The 16681-nt window shown below is 47.9% G+C and overlaps 1 protein-coding gene across 1 annotated transcript in view; it reads right to left on the bottom strand.

Moving 5' to 3' along the window:
• Positions 1–2931: 2931 nt before the first annotated feature.
• Positions 2932–16681, bottom strand: part of LOC8030419 (glypican-5) — a 110830-nt gene continuing 97080 nt past the window's right edge. Inside the window, exons 3-8 of the mRNA XM_029984538.4 lie at positions 14525–14841; positions 11747–12148; positions 10038–10288; positions 9378–9504; positions 7688–7823; positions 2932–6414 (exon numbers count right to left, since the gene is read on the bottom strand). Of these exons, the coding sequence (XP_029840398.3) occupies positions 6254–6414; positions 7688–7823; positions 9378–9504; positions 10038–10288; positions 11747–12148; positions 14525–14841 (1394 nt within the window). The 3' untranslated portion in view covers positions 2932–6253. The remainder of the gene's footprint in view (positions 6415–7687; positions 7824–9377; positions 9505–10037; positions 10289–11746; positions 12149–14524; positions 14842–16681) is intronic.

Genomic DNA, 16681 nt, shown 5'->3' with positions numbered 1-16681 from the left:
CAAATATAAATTTTCACATCATGTCGCGCTTTGATGCTGCGAATCAACCAGCCAAAGCAGTTGACGCTGGGCCGCTGGGCCAACCGAGAAAACTTTGCAAAATAGTAGGATTGCCGATTGCGACTACTGCGATTAAACAGAACCAGGGTCTTCTACTCCTGATAAGATCCCTCGATTATCGTACCTGCCATATGCCTTCGTTATGTGGTGCAGACTGCCGTGGCACTTGCGCCGCTCGCGTCAAGCTTCACCGCCTCCCACCAGTGTGCGCGCGTGGAGCTTCACCGCAGTAGGGTGGAAAGTTGGGCTAGTTGGTAGTTATTCATCTTGGTTTTAAAAGCGCACAAAAGACGAGGACAGAAGGGGGGGGGGGGGGGGTGCTTTTTTGTGTTTTCTGAGGTTCCAATAAAACCTATCTGTTGCGAGTGAGCGCTCGTCCGTCGTTTGTGTTTCTTACTCTGTCCTCGTCTTTTGTGCGCTTTTAAAACGAAAATGAGCTTCACCGCTTCGCACCGGAGTGCTAGGAGCAGCGGCTGACACGGGGGAGCGCCTGGCTTGGCACTTAGGTCGACCTTCTTTGTCCACATGATAAGTTGATCTTTAAGTAAAAACAAAACAAAAAACGAGCAGAGAAAGAGAGAAGAAAACACAGGTCTATATATTTGAATTCGGTAGTCACGGTAGTCCCCGCGTGCAGCTGTCGCTCGAAAGAGCTGATGTAACTCTACGCCGCTAAAGATCAGTGTCTTTACAGCACAAGTGGAGGCTTTTATAATATTTTAGGGTGGTTGTTTTTGCAGTTTACGATAATAACAGTTTTGAGTTTGGTAGGCTCATTAAACTTATGGGACACATTTTTATTAGTAGACGCGTTAGCGGATATGCTGGTTCTTGCTGGCATTTTACAGAAATTATATTTACAGGCTAAGCAGCTGACTACCAAGTGTAAAATGGAGAGGGGAGAGGGGATTTAGTGTTGTGCTATGATTCACTTTTCAACCATTTTTTAATACCCATTGTAAATTTAACCTAGCTACTCTGACTAGAGTCTTCCTTTTATGCCCTATCTATTCATAAGCGGTAATAAGTAATGTGCTCGCGTAACAAAGATCACTATCATAAATCACTATAACTACCATCATTTGATAGTGATTTATCACTATCATAAATTAAAATATAGAGATGCAATCACTTTTTCATTCTCAAGTGATGTGCTAACAGATGTTGGCATCTGCTCCAAAAGCGTCAATGGCTGCTCCAAACCAATATTTTGCCTGCTACACAACCTACTACTAAAGATGAAATGTCACTTCCATCACTGCAATTGGCTTTCCCTCTGCATTTTGTAACTATATCACCAGGCGGTGTGGGATACTGCCAGAATGACCTTTAGAGGATCGGGCAAAAAAACTAAAAATATCAGCCCCCGCCTTCTCCCCCCCGGCGAGGGAGTCACCAATTTCCCTCTGGTCAAAGGCACTACCCCAACACCGGGCCCACTGGGAAACAGGGTGGAGATTTTGGGCCGGAGCCACGTGGGAGGGAGTCGCAATTTTCCCTTGTCCCACCTGCCCCAGCTGTGCTAGTTAATTTTACGTGAATAAATTTTCCCTTCCTGCAGGGAGGGCTGCCAGTCAGTTTTTCGGGAAGGGTTTCTAGCCTGTCTCGTCTCGAGGAGGGTAGTTGCTAGCCCTTCGCTTGTGGAGCCTTGCCAGCCTTTTCCTCGGTGAGGTTTGCCAGCCCTTCCCTCAGTGAGAGTTGACAGCCCGTTCCATTTGGAAAGGTTGCCAGCCCAACCCTCGGGGAGGGTTGCCAGCCTGTTCCTCGGTGAGGCCTGTTGCCATCCCGTTCATCGCTGAGGGTTGCCAGCCCGTCTCTTCGTGAGGGTTGGCAACCCTCACCGGGAGAGGGGCTGGCAACCCTCAGCGAGGGAACAGGCTGGCAACGGTCCCCAAGGGACGGGCTGGCAACCCTTATCAAGGGAGGGGCTAGGGAAAATTGAATGAAGTACAACTAACTCGCATATCTGGGGGAGAGGCGGGACAGAGGGAAATTGGGACTCCCTTCTGCGTGGCTCCGGCCCAATGTCTCAACCCTGACCCCCGTTGGGTCTGGTGTTAGACGACGAGAGAAAAATTGCCAACGCCCTCACCAGAGGGAGGAGGCGAGGGTCAATGTTTTTAGCTTTTTTGTCCGATCCTTGAAATGTCTGCCTGGCGATCATCTTCATAGCCTGGTGATACTTAAACGCATTGGCTTGTAAGGGGAAATCGGTTTTTGTTATTGTTTTAAGCTAGGTGGTGCAAACTACCACCCGTTATGTAGGATACACCCATTAGCATCCATGGCAACCCCCCTCCCCCACCGGTAGAAGGGCTAGTTCGAGGGACGGGCTGGCAACGCTCCCCGAGAGAGGGCTCCACCAGTTGATCTTGATTGTAGTTCAATAGAGATCAGTGACAGTAATTCCCAGTTGGAATTCCAACTGGTGTTATACATCTTCACTAAGGTTTCATGGTATGGGGGACCGGTCTTTCTGCAGCGCCACAGATCTCCCGAGCTAAAATAAATATCAAATTCAATATCGCTAAAATGTGGCTAATGTATACAGTAAATTATGGTGAATGTATCCCTTATTTTGTGCATTACCTGATCTTGCTATAAAAAACTTACCCAACACTGGCTATGCTAATGTGCTTCATGCAATAGATTGTTCTCAACGGCAGTCCAATGCTTGCACCATGGAATGAGAGCGTGTTGCTCTATCTTGTATGTTCTATACAGCAAGTTGGTGTGTGTGTGCCCTTTGGTGCACTCATTGGCAAGCAATCACTTCCCATATTGACTCCATGGTGATTCCACTTCAGTTTGTGATTGAGCAGAATGCAGGCCAGAATTATAAGAATTCATACAACCGATCACCAGCAGGGAAAAACGTTTCAAACAGATTTATTAGAGAGGAAATAAAGGGACAAAGCAACAAAAAAAACTGAAGATGCACATAATTTGTTTCTACAATAAAGAAAAAGACAGAAAGAATAAATCAACACAGAAGACAACAAAAAAAAGGGAGTCCAGAAGATCCTAAGTCATCCTGTTCTTTCCAGCACACTTCATCAGTAAAGATCTGCTATTCGTCAAACTCGTATCACATGTGAGGCCTCGCGCTCATGCACGCAGACGACTCCGCACGACGCACCAACAATTGGCCGGCCGTGGGACCATCAACAACAATGGGCCCTCTCTCTTTAACTTACTACTATATAGAAACAAGCTCTGCATTGTACACTGCCTATCCCTCCTCTGTTGTTGTGTCTGTCATTTTTACAATATTTCCCCTCTCGTAGCTTGCCAGGAGACATACATATGTACACACTTGCCACACTGCGGAGACTAAGAAGAAAAAAAATACACCCCCACAGCATCCTCAATAAAATGCAGTTCTCGACGTCATGTGCAGCGTAGCGCTGCGCGTAACGGCACGCAAAATTCAACGATACAAAAAATAAAACGGGCTAGCAACAAACAAAAAAAAGGCATGGCACATATGCGAGACATGAACAGCAAACAGGTAAAGCGACTTCACGCACGCGACAGGTTGTACTTCTGCTGCCAAAAAAACAACAAGCATAGGTTACAAAAAAAACATGGTATCAAAATTCGTCCGGGCTAAAATAAAAAAGTGCATTTTGTTTGGCACAGCACTCGTCTCGCTAAAGTCTGCATTGCTTGTCTGTCTCACACCCCAATGCTTTAGGAAAAGACTAATCGAAGAAGAAGCGGGGGCAAACACATCATTTAGACGCTGTTGTTCTGACAGAATGCACAACAGAAATTTACAGCAAACAAAAGAATTATAGAAAAAAATTTCATCTGATTTCAATGTTTGCTTGACATGCTATGCAAGGATTTTGGTCTTAAGACAGACAGAGCAGCAAGCAACCAAGGTAATCCTTCTTTGAGGGTGTAAATCAACTTTCAACAAATTTGTCATACAATGAGACTAACAAAAAACAAACAAAAAGTTTAAAAAGAATCTCTTGCTAACTCTTTTGCCTCATGTCACATGTTCAAAATTTGTTCGCGGTTCTGGCAGTGAAATTTTTCTTTCAGAAAAATAGAGAGATTCAGTATACATTGTTGAGTGTTCAACGTGGAGCCAATACTTTTGCTGCCTCGATCTCGGAGAAAATTTGTTAAATTGCTTCTCGAGTCAATTCCTTCTCTCCTTTCGTAAACGAGTATTTGAGCAATGTTCGGTTAGATGTGTAAAAGATGATGTTATGATGTAGCGGCGATGGCTTGTCCTTATCATTTGGTGCTTGCTGCAGTTAAGATGTGTGTAAAGAATGTACTGGCACAGCACCAAAACTCGGGCCTCAAATGCATGATTTTTTAAGGGTACCGACGAACTACCTGTTTCCAAAAAAGATCTAAGAATTACACAAACAATTGAAGTGTCTCTAAAAAAAATTTCTAGGCGGCAATCCAAAATTTTTTTTCGCTCACTACATAATCGTCTTTCAGAGATTAACTCAATAGAGTCGAAATTGTGGAATTAGTAGAAAAAATACTTTTCTCCGATGCACATGTTCAGAAAGAAAAAAGACACTGGCAAACATTGATAATACATAGAATTAAAAGCTAGGGACTGACCCATCAAGCTCATGCAACACATGCGGGCTCTTTAATGCCCAACGTGAACTGCCTGCCCCAATGCCGGAGTCGGCAGAATGGGCCACGCGTCACTGATTGCGGTTTTGGAGGGAGGAAGACTGGTTGACTACATGCAGTCACTAATTCCACATTCACTCCTAAATGCAAAATAAATACGGCGGCAAAGCTCACGGGCTGAACCCAAGAATAAATACGGATATAAAGCGGCTGCCAGGACATCCATAAATCTTTGTACTCCTCTCCTAGGAATGGTTGCTAGCAACGCAGCCCAGGGGCGCAGGAGTATTCAAGAGAACAAACCGCTACGGTTGTCTTTACTTAAAACTAAATAGAAGGCTAAGAAACTGGAAGAAAAAAGGACCATGATACTGTTCCCAGACAGTGCATCACAATATTTCGACAAGTGTAAGCATACGCTCCCCTAAACTTAACTAGAGCTTCTTTTAAATTACGAGTGCCGCAACAGCTTCCTACAACCAACAGACATTCCAAACACGAAAAGCAGAAGAAAAATCTCGAGATCTATAGCATCTTTTTACACGAGGATAAACTAAAATTAAACATTTGCAGACGGACACACACTCACCATAGGCACCCAGCACTCGAGGCAGGCTATATTCTACTCAAACAAGGCTCCGAGGTCGCGAGAATTCCAAAACCTTAAGCACACAAGTATACGCAACATAAGGAGTGCATCTGATTTCACACATTTCTTTTCGGTTAACGACTTGCCAACCCAAAAGGCGACCGAGCCCAATTTACAAATGCACCTTGCACTGCCACGAATGACCGACCTTTTGAAGGCCTCGCGGACCGCAAGGTAAAGAACTGCATCGAATGTGTGGCAACTGCGCCAAAACGGGTACACAATCTGTTCCAACTCACTACCAATGCTGTCGGTGCTCTTTGAACAATAGCGATATGGCCACTGTGTTTGGCACGGTGCTTCGTTCAGATTGGCGTCGGTGATGCTAACGCCCGATTTGCGAGAATCAGACGGAGTCGGTCACGTTCCTCAGGTACAACGATCTGCGTCTAAAAATACGTACAGCTTCTCTTCTCGTAGTAAACTGCAAACTTTCTCAACATCAGAGGGCCATGACCCGTCCAAAACCGAGAGGTCACAGTCGTTACGAACAGAAGACGGGCCAACGAGCAGTACCATCCACACCGACATATCGTCGTTCTGAGCAACAACCAGGAGGAAACAACTCCACAAGGTGCCTTTGCAGCCGGCACATTGAACAAACCCTTGTGCGCATCAACGATGTGGGTAAACAGTTGCAACGGGGCAAAAAAGAAAAAAGATGAGCCACACGGAAAGCACACCACACATGCACGGCAGACACACCAAGCCAAACGGCGTATTCTAAGTCAGTCTCGTCTGAATGGTCCTTTCGCCTCTTTCCTCTCGTTTTCAGGCACACGCAGCTTGCGTCGTCGGTCCCCCCCGCTCGACCGAGTCGTCCGCAGCTGGCGAATGGCGGGGCACAGTCTATCACAATTCCAGAAGAAAAAAAAAAAGAGGGAACGGGGTTGGGCTTCTCGTGTTGCTCTGATCCCGTGGCTGCTTGTTTCACGAGGAGTCTGCGAGGGACTTTGCGACGAGCACTAGGCACAGCATGGACGCGAGGGACGCTGCGCTGACTCCGAGGGCAGACGCCCCGCTGCCGCCCGCCTTCTGCGTCGGTGCTGTCGTCACAACGTGGGGTGTTGGCGACGGCGCAAAGTACTCTCCTGCAACAGAATGCAACGAGAATGCCGTGAGGGTTTCGTCCTGTGCCGACTTCCACTGGCAAAACAAGGTTTAGCTATCACTGCTTCCAGGCTTTCTTTTACACCGCTAGTTTCAGCTGCACGCAATGGACCTTTTTGAGGCTGCCTATGCGCCTGCCTAGCGGCAGTAGACGTGGCTTTACAGATCTTCAATGGTGCTTGCGGGACAGTGTTGGCGATTAGGTACAGCTGTCATTATAATTCCAATGTTTTAATTTTTTTTTTTGCCTTCGTCTGCAAAAATACTGATGTACCTAATAGAAAATTAAGGAGCTTTGGAAGAACCGTCAAAAATGCTTCCTGATTTGCCGATCGACAGTGCCCAAAAGGCCCACTGGGAGCATTGCAGCGACATGCGAGGGCTCCTCGGCGTGTTCGAGGGTCACAGATTGTAACATAGCTGGTTGGGTGGATCAGTGGTCCTCTGGACTAAACGCACGTGGCAGGTACTTCTCAATATAGCCGCCGTAATATGCCCGCATAAACCCAGCTACACAGCGAATCATTCCAATTGAAGATGGAAAGAAATAAGCTTGCACGAATAAATAATTACAAAACAAGTAAGCATTTCCTCAAAAGTTAGACCTTCTCTCGTCAAATTAAGACAATTTAATGGGGGAGGGGGTGCCACGACAGGCAACATGACAGAGACTACCAAACAAATACCATCAGCATGTTATTCAATTCCCTAGCAGCTCATTACTGCCAGATAAAACAGAGATCATGCGAGCCACTTGCTTCGCCACGACTGAAGGAAATAACTGCCAAAATCATGCGAGAAAAAAAAAAAAAAAACCCTCGTCTTCGTTACGCCCTATTCAAGCATGTTCATCCCTCGGAATGGAAAAAATAGGCTCACAGCTGCATTTTGACATTTTCAGGTAGCTTGCACCACGACATCCTCAGAAACTGCTCAATGCTGGAGCCCAATCGGAGGCCCGACAATTTCCCGGTCCCCACAGTGCCTAGAATGCGTCTCCAATTGGCGTGTTCCGCCTTGTGACATCACGGAGGTGTCACACTGTCGCAAGTCACAATCCTGGTAGATGCGGTAGTGTTCTGCTGCAGTCTGTTCTTTAGCTTGATAGACTACGGAAGGAAGCCAAGGATGCTGCGACGACGGCAACTCTCGCGTTCGCTCACGCTTTTCGCGAAGGGACGCTAAACACATTGGTTGGAGACGCGTTGCAGGCCCACGCTACGACGGCGAGAGCGGGAGGCAGTTGAGACTTACCCATGCCGCTGCCCGAACCTCCGTCAAAGTCCTCGTCGTCCGACGTTTCCCCATTGCCCCAGGCCCCGCTGCCACTGCCTTCCATCGTGTACGAGTCCGACTCTGGCATCACGGAGATTCGGTTTCCAAGGATCTCCTGCGCGCAAAGGGCCACACCGTCACCCGCACTGTTCAGACACGGCGCACTTTATTCCGTGTGGAAGACAGCTCCGACCACAAGACAATGTCTAAGGTAAAAATTTGCACTTCATGCGAAAACAGAGCAACAAGGTTGCCAACCAATGCTGCACTCTGCGTCCCCACAAAATAGATAGAATTATTTTTATTGTAGAAATGAATTACTGTAAATGACGTAATTTTCGCAATCTAAATTTTTGCATGTCGCCTACAATTCATGATAAATAGGTCCCGCCAGGGGTTTCCCCAAAATTTAAAATTAGGGGGGTGTCGGAATTTTTAGGGGGGATGGGGTAATTGAGAGTAGAGGAGTCATTGCGAATTAAGGGGGTGCTTTTAGAAAAACAAGGGGGGTGTGTAGGGAAATCATTGGGTCCCGCAAAGAATTCCAGTAAAATGTAAATGCATTGGAATCTACATTCAGATCCAACAGCGTCACAAAGATTTGAACCTGCAAATTGTTCTGAAACTTCAACTTCGACCTAAATCGCGAAATATTGAGCCTGCGAAAAAGAAGTTGTTTATAGAATGCATCGTTGAATGCTTGGTTTCCACCCGAATGTAGCGCTAGCGGTTTGAACTAGATGCCAAAGTTTCAGAATGAACCTTTATCTTATCAAAAAGTTATAAGCGAGTTTCGAAAATTTTAAACGGAGAAATGGTGGCCGACAAAGTTCACAACAAAGTCAACTTAGATATTCTGAATAAGGTAGTGGTCAGTTCTGAAACCATGGCACCTGGTCCGGACTGCGCTACGTCTAGCCGTAGAGTGAGCATCCAGCGATACATTCTTTATGTCTGCAGCGAAAAAAAACTGGGTTTTTATGGGGGACACACTGTACTGCAGCAAAGGCGAGAAGCCTGAGCTCGTAGCTTTGCCAGTTGCTCCACCTGTGTTTAAGCTAAGCGCAAAGAATAGTGGGCAGGGAGTTCAACCTCAAAACCCCTCCCTCTGTCTATATGCAATTGATCGGTAGAAAAATATATCACTAGATACTCCAGCCAACATGTGATATCCACTGGCCTTGCTCAAAGAAAGGATAAACATCCAGGTTAGATTTAAAAAAAACCAAAAAAAAAAACCATGTGACACTTTATCTAAGGAGATCTGACATGGAGACTTATCGTAAAATTCCTACAGATGCTCCATCCATGAAAGATAGCCCACCCCCTATTTTTGGCTTGATTTGACATATTTTTGTAGAGACCGAAAGATGGCCCACTCTTAGCAATAGTAGTGTTGGGATCAATGATGACCTCGGCGTAAATGTGGCTAGTTAGCTATGGCACGATATAAGTGAACGTTACTGACTGGGAAGTACAGTCATCTTTGCTTCGTTGTCCCTCACCATCATAACGAGCTTGGAAGGGACACGCCCTAAAAATAGCAAATGTTTTCAAACTTTTCGAACTTTTCTCGATTGTACATTAAAAGTTAGCCCAATCCATATTTTTAGCCGATTTGCTCTTGATGTTAGGTGGACTATCTCTCAAGATTTTAGGGTATACTCACAGTGGTCATGTCATTGAGCTTGTGCACCAGGACATCCAGTCTGGAGTCCCACAAAGACGTCTCGTAGGACACCTCCGGATTGGACTTCTGGGCTGACGTCCCCACCCCCGCCACAGTCTTGGTGTACCTGGGACAATGAGCGGAGCAGTTGAAGGATATGCTCTTGCGTAAGGGCCACAATGTCTAACACATCAGCCAACAGCAACCAATAAGACGTAGAGGAAACAGATGAAAAGAAGGCGGCACATCTAGCCTCACCACGAAGAGGCAGGAGACACCGAGGACAACACAAAAAAGCCCCGATACAGAAAAGTTCATGTAGTGCCAAGTCTTGTTACCTAAATCATGAACGAAATGCAAACAACGATGATAGAAAGAACTTGAAAAAGCGGGAAAGAAGTTACGTCTCTCAGCAAAACACTGGCTGCCAATCTGAGGCTTGCACGAAGTTTCAAGTTACATAATGTCATCTCATGTGATGGCATTGCATATGCAACGAGAGCGATTGGTAGCCCAAACCCTGCATGCCTGAGGCAATGGAAGATACAAAAGCACCGGTCAGGACACCGCACTATCGAAGATGCCGAGGACAGATAAATACTATGTATTCACACATATCACAATTCGTATGCCCCAGCAAATATGATGAAGGGTACTCACTCCCCGCTGCCAGCACCGTTCCAGCAGGGCGTGTCGTGGGTGGCCTCCATCCCGCGCCCCGAGCACAAGGTCTCGGAGAGCGAGGAGAAGAGCGTGCGAGAGTCGTTCAGCCGCTGCATGAACTGGCGCTGCTGGGTTCGCAGGGACGTGTTCGGGCCGCGCAGGGCCGCCGTCACTCTGCGCGGTCCAGCCACTTCCGCCGAGCTGGCGTTGCCCAGTCGCCGCTTGGGGTCCCCGCACTCTAGCTTCACCTGGATCGACGCGCAAGAGACGCTTAGGGAACGCACCATGCAAGAAATGGGCCACTCGGAGACGACCAAAGGTATTCGAGGAATCGTAACAATGGAAAGTACCACACAAAAGGTCAGAATGAGGAATTGATGACGATACTTGAGGAACAACAGATAACACGTTTTGAACGGGTACGTCTCACGCACCAACAATGGAAAGGCAAGTTTTGTGCAGGATAGTTCACTGGTCACGTTTTAACTCGGAACATTGTGCCAGGATCGTCCTTTTTAAAACTTTACGGCGAAACAGACTGCATAAATGGATGACTCGGATGAGCGATATTAATAAGACTCAATATTTACCATAACCAACTTTCAAGCAGCTAGTAGAATCGGATCAGCCGCAAATCAATAGGTCCAAGTTCCACAGGTTTCTGCCATTGCGCTAATATGTCTGCTCGTTAAAGAAAGGCAGTAGAAACATAACGGGGACCATCCTAAGCGATTGAGTAGGTCCTGAAAGAATTTCTTTCCAAAGGGCCAAGGAGAGAGACACACAGGATTATGAAGAGAACTAAAAAAGAAAACATTGTAAGGCGAATTGCTAGGCAATTGTGTTGCATACGTAAAACATTTTATCATCACAAACGTTTAGCGATACTCTCACGGCACTCTTCTTCAGATAGTTTAAAACATACTATGTGTACACTTGTTAGTTGTTCTTGGAGGTTCACGTATGTGTGACAGAATTTGCTATCCGAATTTGTCTACTGGGAGCAATTGCACCTAGTGGCTGCACCGACATGCAGTTGGTGCCACGCAATGTAAATTTCCCGCTAAACTTGATGGGGAAGCTGAATTGGTGTAGAGGTCATGTGGCATCGAATCACATCACGTCAATTTCCCCACTAAATTAACCGGAGAAACTTAATTGGCGTATAGGTCACGTGCCATGAAGTCATGTGACGTCATTTTTCCCGCTAAATTTAGCGGGGAAACTGAATTGGTGTTGAGGACATGTGACGTCAACTTTCTTGCTAAATCTAGCGAGGAAACTGAAGTCATGTGACGTCACAAGCCACAGCTTTAATTAATCCGGCTTCACGAAATCTGGAGCAAATATCCAAAGAATGTTCCATGTGTAAATAAAGTATTTAAGGAGCGCTCGTTTAAATTTGATAGCTAAATTTTCCGCTCTAAATTTAGCAAGGAAACTGAATTGGTGTTGAGGTCACGTGATGTAAATTTCCCCACTAAATTTAGCGGGGAAAAGGATGAGGAGAGGAAAAGGGGAGGGTATGCCCCTGCTCCTCTCCCCTCCTTCTCCTCCCAGCGAGGAAATTGACGTCATGTGACCTCTACATCAGTTCAGTTTCCCCGCTAAATGATTAACCCACCCGGCCCAACCGGCGTGCCGACGGCCCCAGCCCTGCTGTCTGCCCTCCGAAAAGTCAATCCCGCCGCAAAGCGCCCACTCACCCTCTTGGAGAGCTCCGGCCCGTTCTCCATGGCATGCATGACGGCCTCAGACACCTTGGAGTCTAGGACGGACAGAACCTCCTCCAGGTCGTTGGAGCCCACCATGCGCAGCAGCATACGGTGCAGTGCCGACACCAGGTCGCTCCAGGGCGCCGCCAGGTCCTCGACGCCGGCCAGGCAGCCGCGCAGGGTGTTGAGGCACAGGCCTGAGCAGGGTCGGAGCTCTCCGCGCGAGTGCTGCGGGGCCAGGCACGCGGGGCAGCCCAAGAGCTGTGCCAGGGCGCGGCCACAGCCGGGCGTCGGCGTGGAGTCCGGCACGCTGGATGCGTTCAGCACCTCCAGCGCCACGCGGGTGGCGCGCAGCAGCGTCCGCGCTGCACCCAGAGACTCCAGCAGGGGGCCCTAGGGAAGGTGATGCGGACCATTTGCATTAGGCGGTGTTCATCAGTCCTGCTCAATATAGCGCGCACTTCTCGGCGTGGCGGAACGGCTGTCTAAACAGGACACAGCAAATGCCGTGAAGGGCAAAGGAAAAGTGAGTACAATTCTCAAGTAAAGCGAACGCTGTGGCGCGAACGTATGTTTTCAATGAGGACACAAATTTACTTACAAATCCTGAGACAAGGGAACAAACGAAGAGGGAGGAAAAGGGGACAACACAACGACGTCGTTGTGTTGTTCCCTTTTTTTTTCTCTTGGAGTTTAAGAGTACAAGTATGATTGTTTACCAGCTAGCTTTTACCCTTATTTCCGGACATGAACCACGCAAACAGCATGGCCTCCCTCCTCGCCTGCTCGCTTTCGTCTCCTCCCCTTTCCTGTTTTCGGGAGGTTGAGGGCTGACAACAGCGGAGGCCTTGATGGCGGAAGCAGAAGGGAGCTCTCTCCCAGGCAACGAAAACGTCTTAGAGTCGACCGGAACTGGAGGAAAACCTCCGTTTCCTGTACGGCAAATGCTGTGACAGCAAGAAATGCGTCCCGTTTAGACAGCCGTTCAGCTGTAATGCGCGAACGTGGGCCATTCCACGCCGCCTGTGCCATACTGAGGTGCTCCCAGGAGCACCGCAAGAGGAGGGGACGTAATAAGTTTTCGTGTAGACCGCGTTTCCCCCTCCGCTAAGTCCTCTGCAACGAAGAAGCCGCTACTGTGCCTGCGCGTCGATGGCCTTGACTGTAGAGTTCCGGGTATCGTAGTGGGTTGCGGAGAGCAATGCAGGACGGCGAAAAGGGTCTACGAAAACTCCCTTTAATGGAGCTTCCCACTGGGCATCCGTGGTAGGGGTTTCCCAAGGAATTAAAATTACGGGGGGGGGGGGGGACTGAATTTCCAGGGGTCTTAGAAAGAAAGTAAGCACAAAGAGGCTTTTTTTTTTGCATTTGGAAAGAGATGCGAGCGTGGTGCCCGACGGAGGTTCTTGAACTCTACATTCAACATGACAGCTTAAACATTTAATGAAGGATGCGTAATTTCCTTAAAAAGGCACAAAGTAAAGCAAAAGGCAACGTCAGAAAACATCAGTCACAATATCAATACCGTGATACCGCAATGAATCTGAATAACGAATATATATCACTGGGAAAACCTCTCCTCCGTTCTTCTTCCCGTCAATTGGAAGAGGAGCTATTCAGCGCAGAGGAGAGGCGACGAAACGGCTCGTGCTCTGATGCCACTGTTTGAGCCAGCGTGCTCAAGGAAACAAAGGTTTCATGCAAAACAAAATGTTTTGTTGTTCTCTTTTTCTTTTTTTTAGCAGAAGGTTCTTTTAGGAGGGGCTCTCAGACAAACAAGAAGGGGGGGGAGGGGTAAGAAAATCACTGGTCCGGGCTGCTTCATGGGAACACCTGTACGCGGCACGCTAGAGAGGCCAAGTAGCTGCAGGATATGCCAGGAGAGTAGGGACTAAGTGCAATGCTCTCGTAGAGCAGCATATAGCTGGACATATTTTGACAGTTCATGATGTCAATGGCCTGTGTAAAATAACCACGTTTAATGCCTCGTCCACCACAAACTTGTTAAGGGCCAACTTTTGAAAAGATTGTGTTAAAAATCGACAAAAAAAAAAGATGCAAAAAAAAAGTGGCTGTCTGTTTGGCATTTTTCAAAGGCATTCTATAAATGCAGAGCATTCGAGAAAAAATTTCCAGGAACAAATCTTTAGCCACAATAGATGTCGGGGAATTGCAAAAAAAAAACAAAAAACATACTAAGCTAGATATTTAACTAAAATTTACTAATCAGCGTTTTAATGAGTGAAAATAAACATTTTAGTGCAATGAGAAACTTGCTTCATCAAAAATCACTAAATGAACTCCTTCGAAAAAGATACCAGGCAGGGTCAGCATTTTACGGTGTTCCGAAAGACCGTTTATAATTTGAACGTATTTCTGGGTTTCCTAATGGAGCCCCGGTGGCTGAGGTGCAAAGCTACCACCTCAGCTTCCTTGTATGAAGGAAAGTATGGTGCACGTGTGCTGCATGTCTCAGCCTCTGGTCTCGGCCACCGGGGAGCAGGACCGCTTTCGATGATGCTTAGCAAGTTTCTCCTTGCAGCAATATGTTTATTTTCGCTAATTAAAGTAAATTTTGGTTAATTACTGACCTAATTAGAATGTTTTTTTACTTCTCTGACGACTGCCAAGGCTGGCAGTGTTTGTTTCCCAGTTGAAACGCCTGGTATGTATGAAGTGCCCGGAAGACACTTGAGGTGTCTGTGGAGCAGACGCTTCCGTACAATGTATGAGCAACCCTATAAGTGCTGAAAGAAGGAAGCGAGGTACCTGCAGCCTGGTGGGAACGTCCCCGAAAGGCCTGAGCTGCCCCTGGGCCGAGCGCAGGCAGGCCTTGTAGTCGTCGCTGAAGTCGTTCAGCTTGGGGTTGACGGTGTGGAAGTAGACGAAGGGGAAGAGTTCATCGAAGAAGGCGCCCAGCTGGGCCTCGGCCGCGGGCCCCGGCGTCCCCAGCAGGTGGGCCTCCAAGGCCGCGAACAGGCTCCGCACGGGGGCGCGTGCCGCAGCCGCCATGCGCTCCGCGTACACGTTCGAGAAGAGCAGCTGCGTGTTGCGCTCGGCATCGGACAGCAGGCTCAGGAAGCGCTCTGCGCGGGATCAAAAACACGCCGTCAGGTGTATGCCCGCTTCCATCCCATCGAGAAGTTACTCTCGACCTTCACCTCCAAAGTACTCATAAAATGCAGTATTTAAAAATCCCTCTATGGAAGACATTAAACAGTGATTTCGGGGAGCGAAAAAAAGCACAATGTTTATTAATGTGAAAGCATTAACTGTCCCACGGAGCAAACCGACGTCATGAGCGATGAAGCCGCGCCAAACGGCACCTAAACTCCCCTGTCCCAATGGAGCAAAGTGAAGCCGCGAGCTGATGAATGCCTTTGGCTGGCACGCATCATCAAGGAACGAGGCTCCCATTGGCTCTCGTGGGGCGTACTTCCAAGAAACGCCACAAGGAAAGTCCTCTTCATGGCGGAACAGCGCACGCAGCGGCCCGGCCGCCGGTAAGAGGGAGCAGTGGCCACACAGCCCGCTCGGGCAAACTCCGGAGAGGCTGCACGGCCAAGCTCAGCACGACGCGGCCACTTCACGAGAGCGCGCGCTCGGCCATCGGCACTAGCGAAACATGACCGTCCACGCCAGTACGCCGGAGATGAAGGGAGGGAAAGAACAACATTCATGCTTTCGCATTCACAACTCATAAGAAGTGCTGGTGTCCTCGGAATTTTTATTTTACGTCAAGTGACTTCATGTCCTGCGACATTAAATCCCCTCTATATTTATCAGAAAACTTGAGAGTCTCATGACCTGATGTGACATCACCGTGTCTGGTAGTGGTTAGTGCCGCTGTAATGTGGTGTTATAGCAGCTATTGGCAGTTGCATAGCCAAGAATTGTTTTCAGGGGAGGGGAGGCGGGGTGGGGGGGTTGAAGCTCCATGAGCTCCCTCCCTGGCTACGCCACTGGCTAGTGGTGTCAAGACTCATTCACACTGAAAAAAAAAAAAAAAAAAAAGTAACAAAAGGAAAGATTTTTTTTTTTATTATTATTGACAAAAGTGTCGTGTCATGGAGGACGACGAGGACGTCTCTGGACCCAATTTTTCCTCAACGCAAGCGCTTGAGCCATTCAGCGAGCGACGGGACGTGACGTACAAGTAGTGTTTTTCCACTTAGGACCTGTCTTTGCTGGTTTTATTTTCCGTCCCCAAGGAAGGTGAAAAGGCAGAGCAGTCGAGGGATTCGAGAGAGAGAAGGCTTGCGTTAGCATCTCCTCTTTTACAAGCCTTCTCTCTCTTGGATGCGCGCAGTCGCCAAACATGGCTGGAAGTATTTCAGTGCAGAGAAAAGCAAGCCGATTGTAACATATGACTGTGAGCCGTGTTTTCTGTGCGTGTACGACGCTGTGAAACTTCATCGTTTGTGTAAAAGCCGGCACCGAACGGGGAACTTGCAGCGTGCTCCGACCGCACAAAAGCGATCACTCCCAATGTTTCTTGTGCACTCTTTTTGTGCGCACCACCACCAGCACGGGCGTAGCAATGTGCTAAACTTTGTTTCCACAAAAATGCACCAAAAAAGCACCTCTGAAGCTGTGCGCTCAAATCTGTACCTCTCACGTATGTTGCATAAAACTGCAGTGTAAACATCTACGCACCAACATAGTGTTTCCAAAGGAGCCCGCTTTGCCCACACCAGGTGTGGGCACTGCGCATGCGCGGAGACAAAATGCGGGAGGAGTGAAGTGTCTGCGCATGCGCAGTACCGACAGCAGCGCCACCGCAGTGATGTGACGTCAGTAAGCAATTCACTAAAGACGGTTGTCTCCGAGCCCATATGCAATCACGAAGGCAAGGCAACAACGATAGTACGAAGCAGACGAATAAAAAAATCCCATGTTCTTTAGACAAATGCGAGGTTCCCCGAA

Source organism: Ixodes scapularis, unplaced genomic scaffold (genome assembly GCF_016920785.2).
Source record: "Ixodes scapularis isolate PalLabHiFi unplaced genomic scaffold, ASM1692078v2 PGA_scaffold5__190_contigs__length_132052651, whole genome shotgun sequence".
Taxonomy (NCBI): Eukaryota; Metazoa; Arthropoda; class Arachnida; order Ixodida; family Ixodidae; genus Ixodes; species Ixodes scapularis.
Note: the sequence above shows the minus strand (reverse complement) of the source record. Positions and strands in the feature narration are given on the sequence as shown.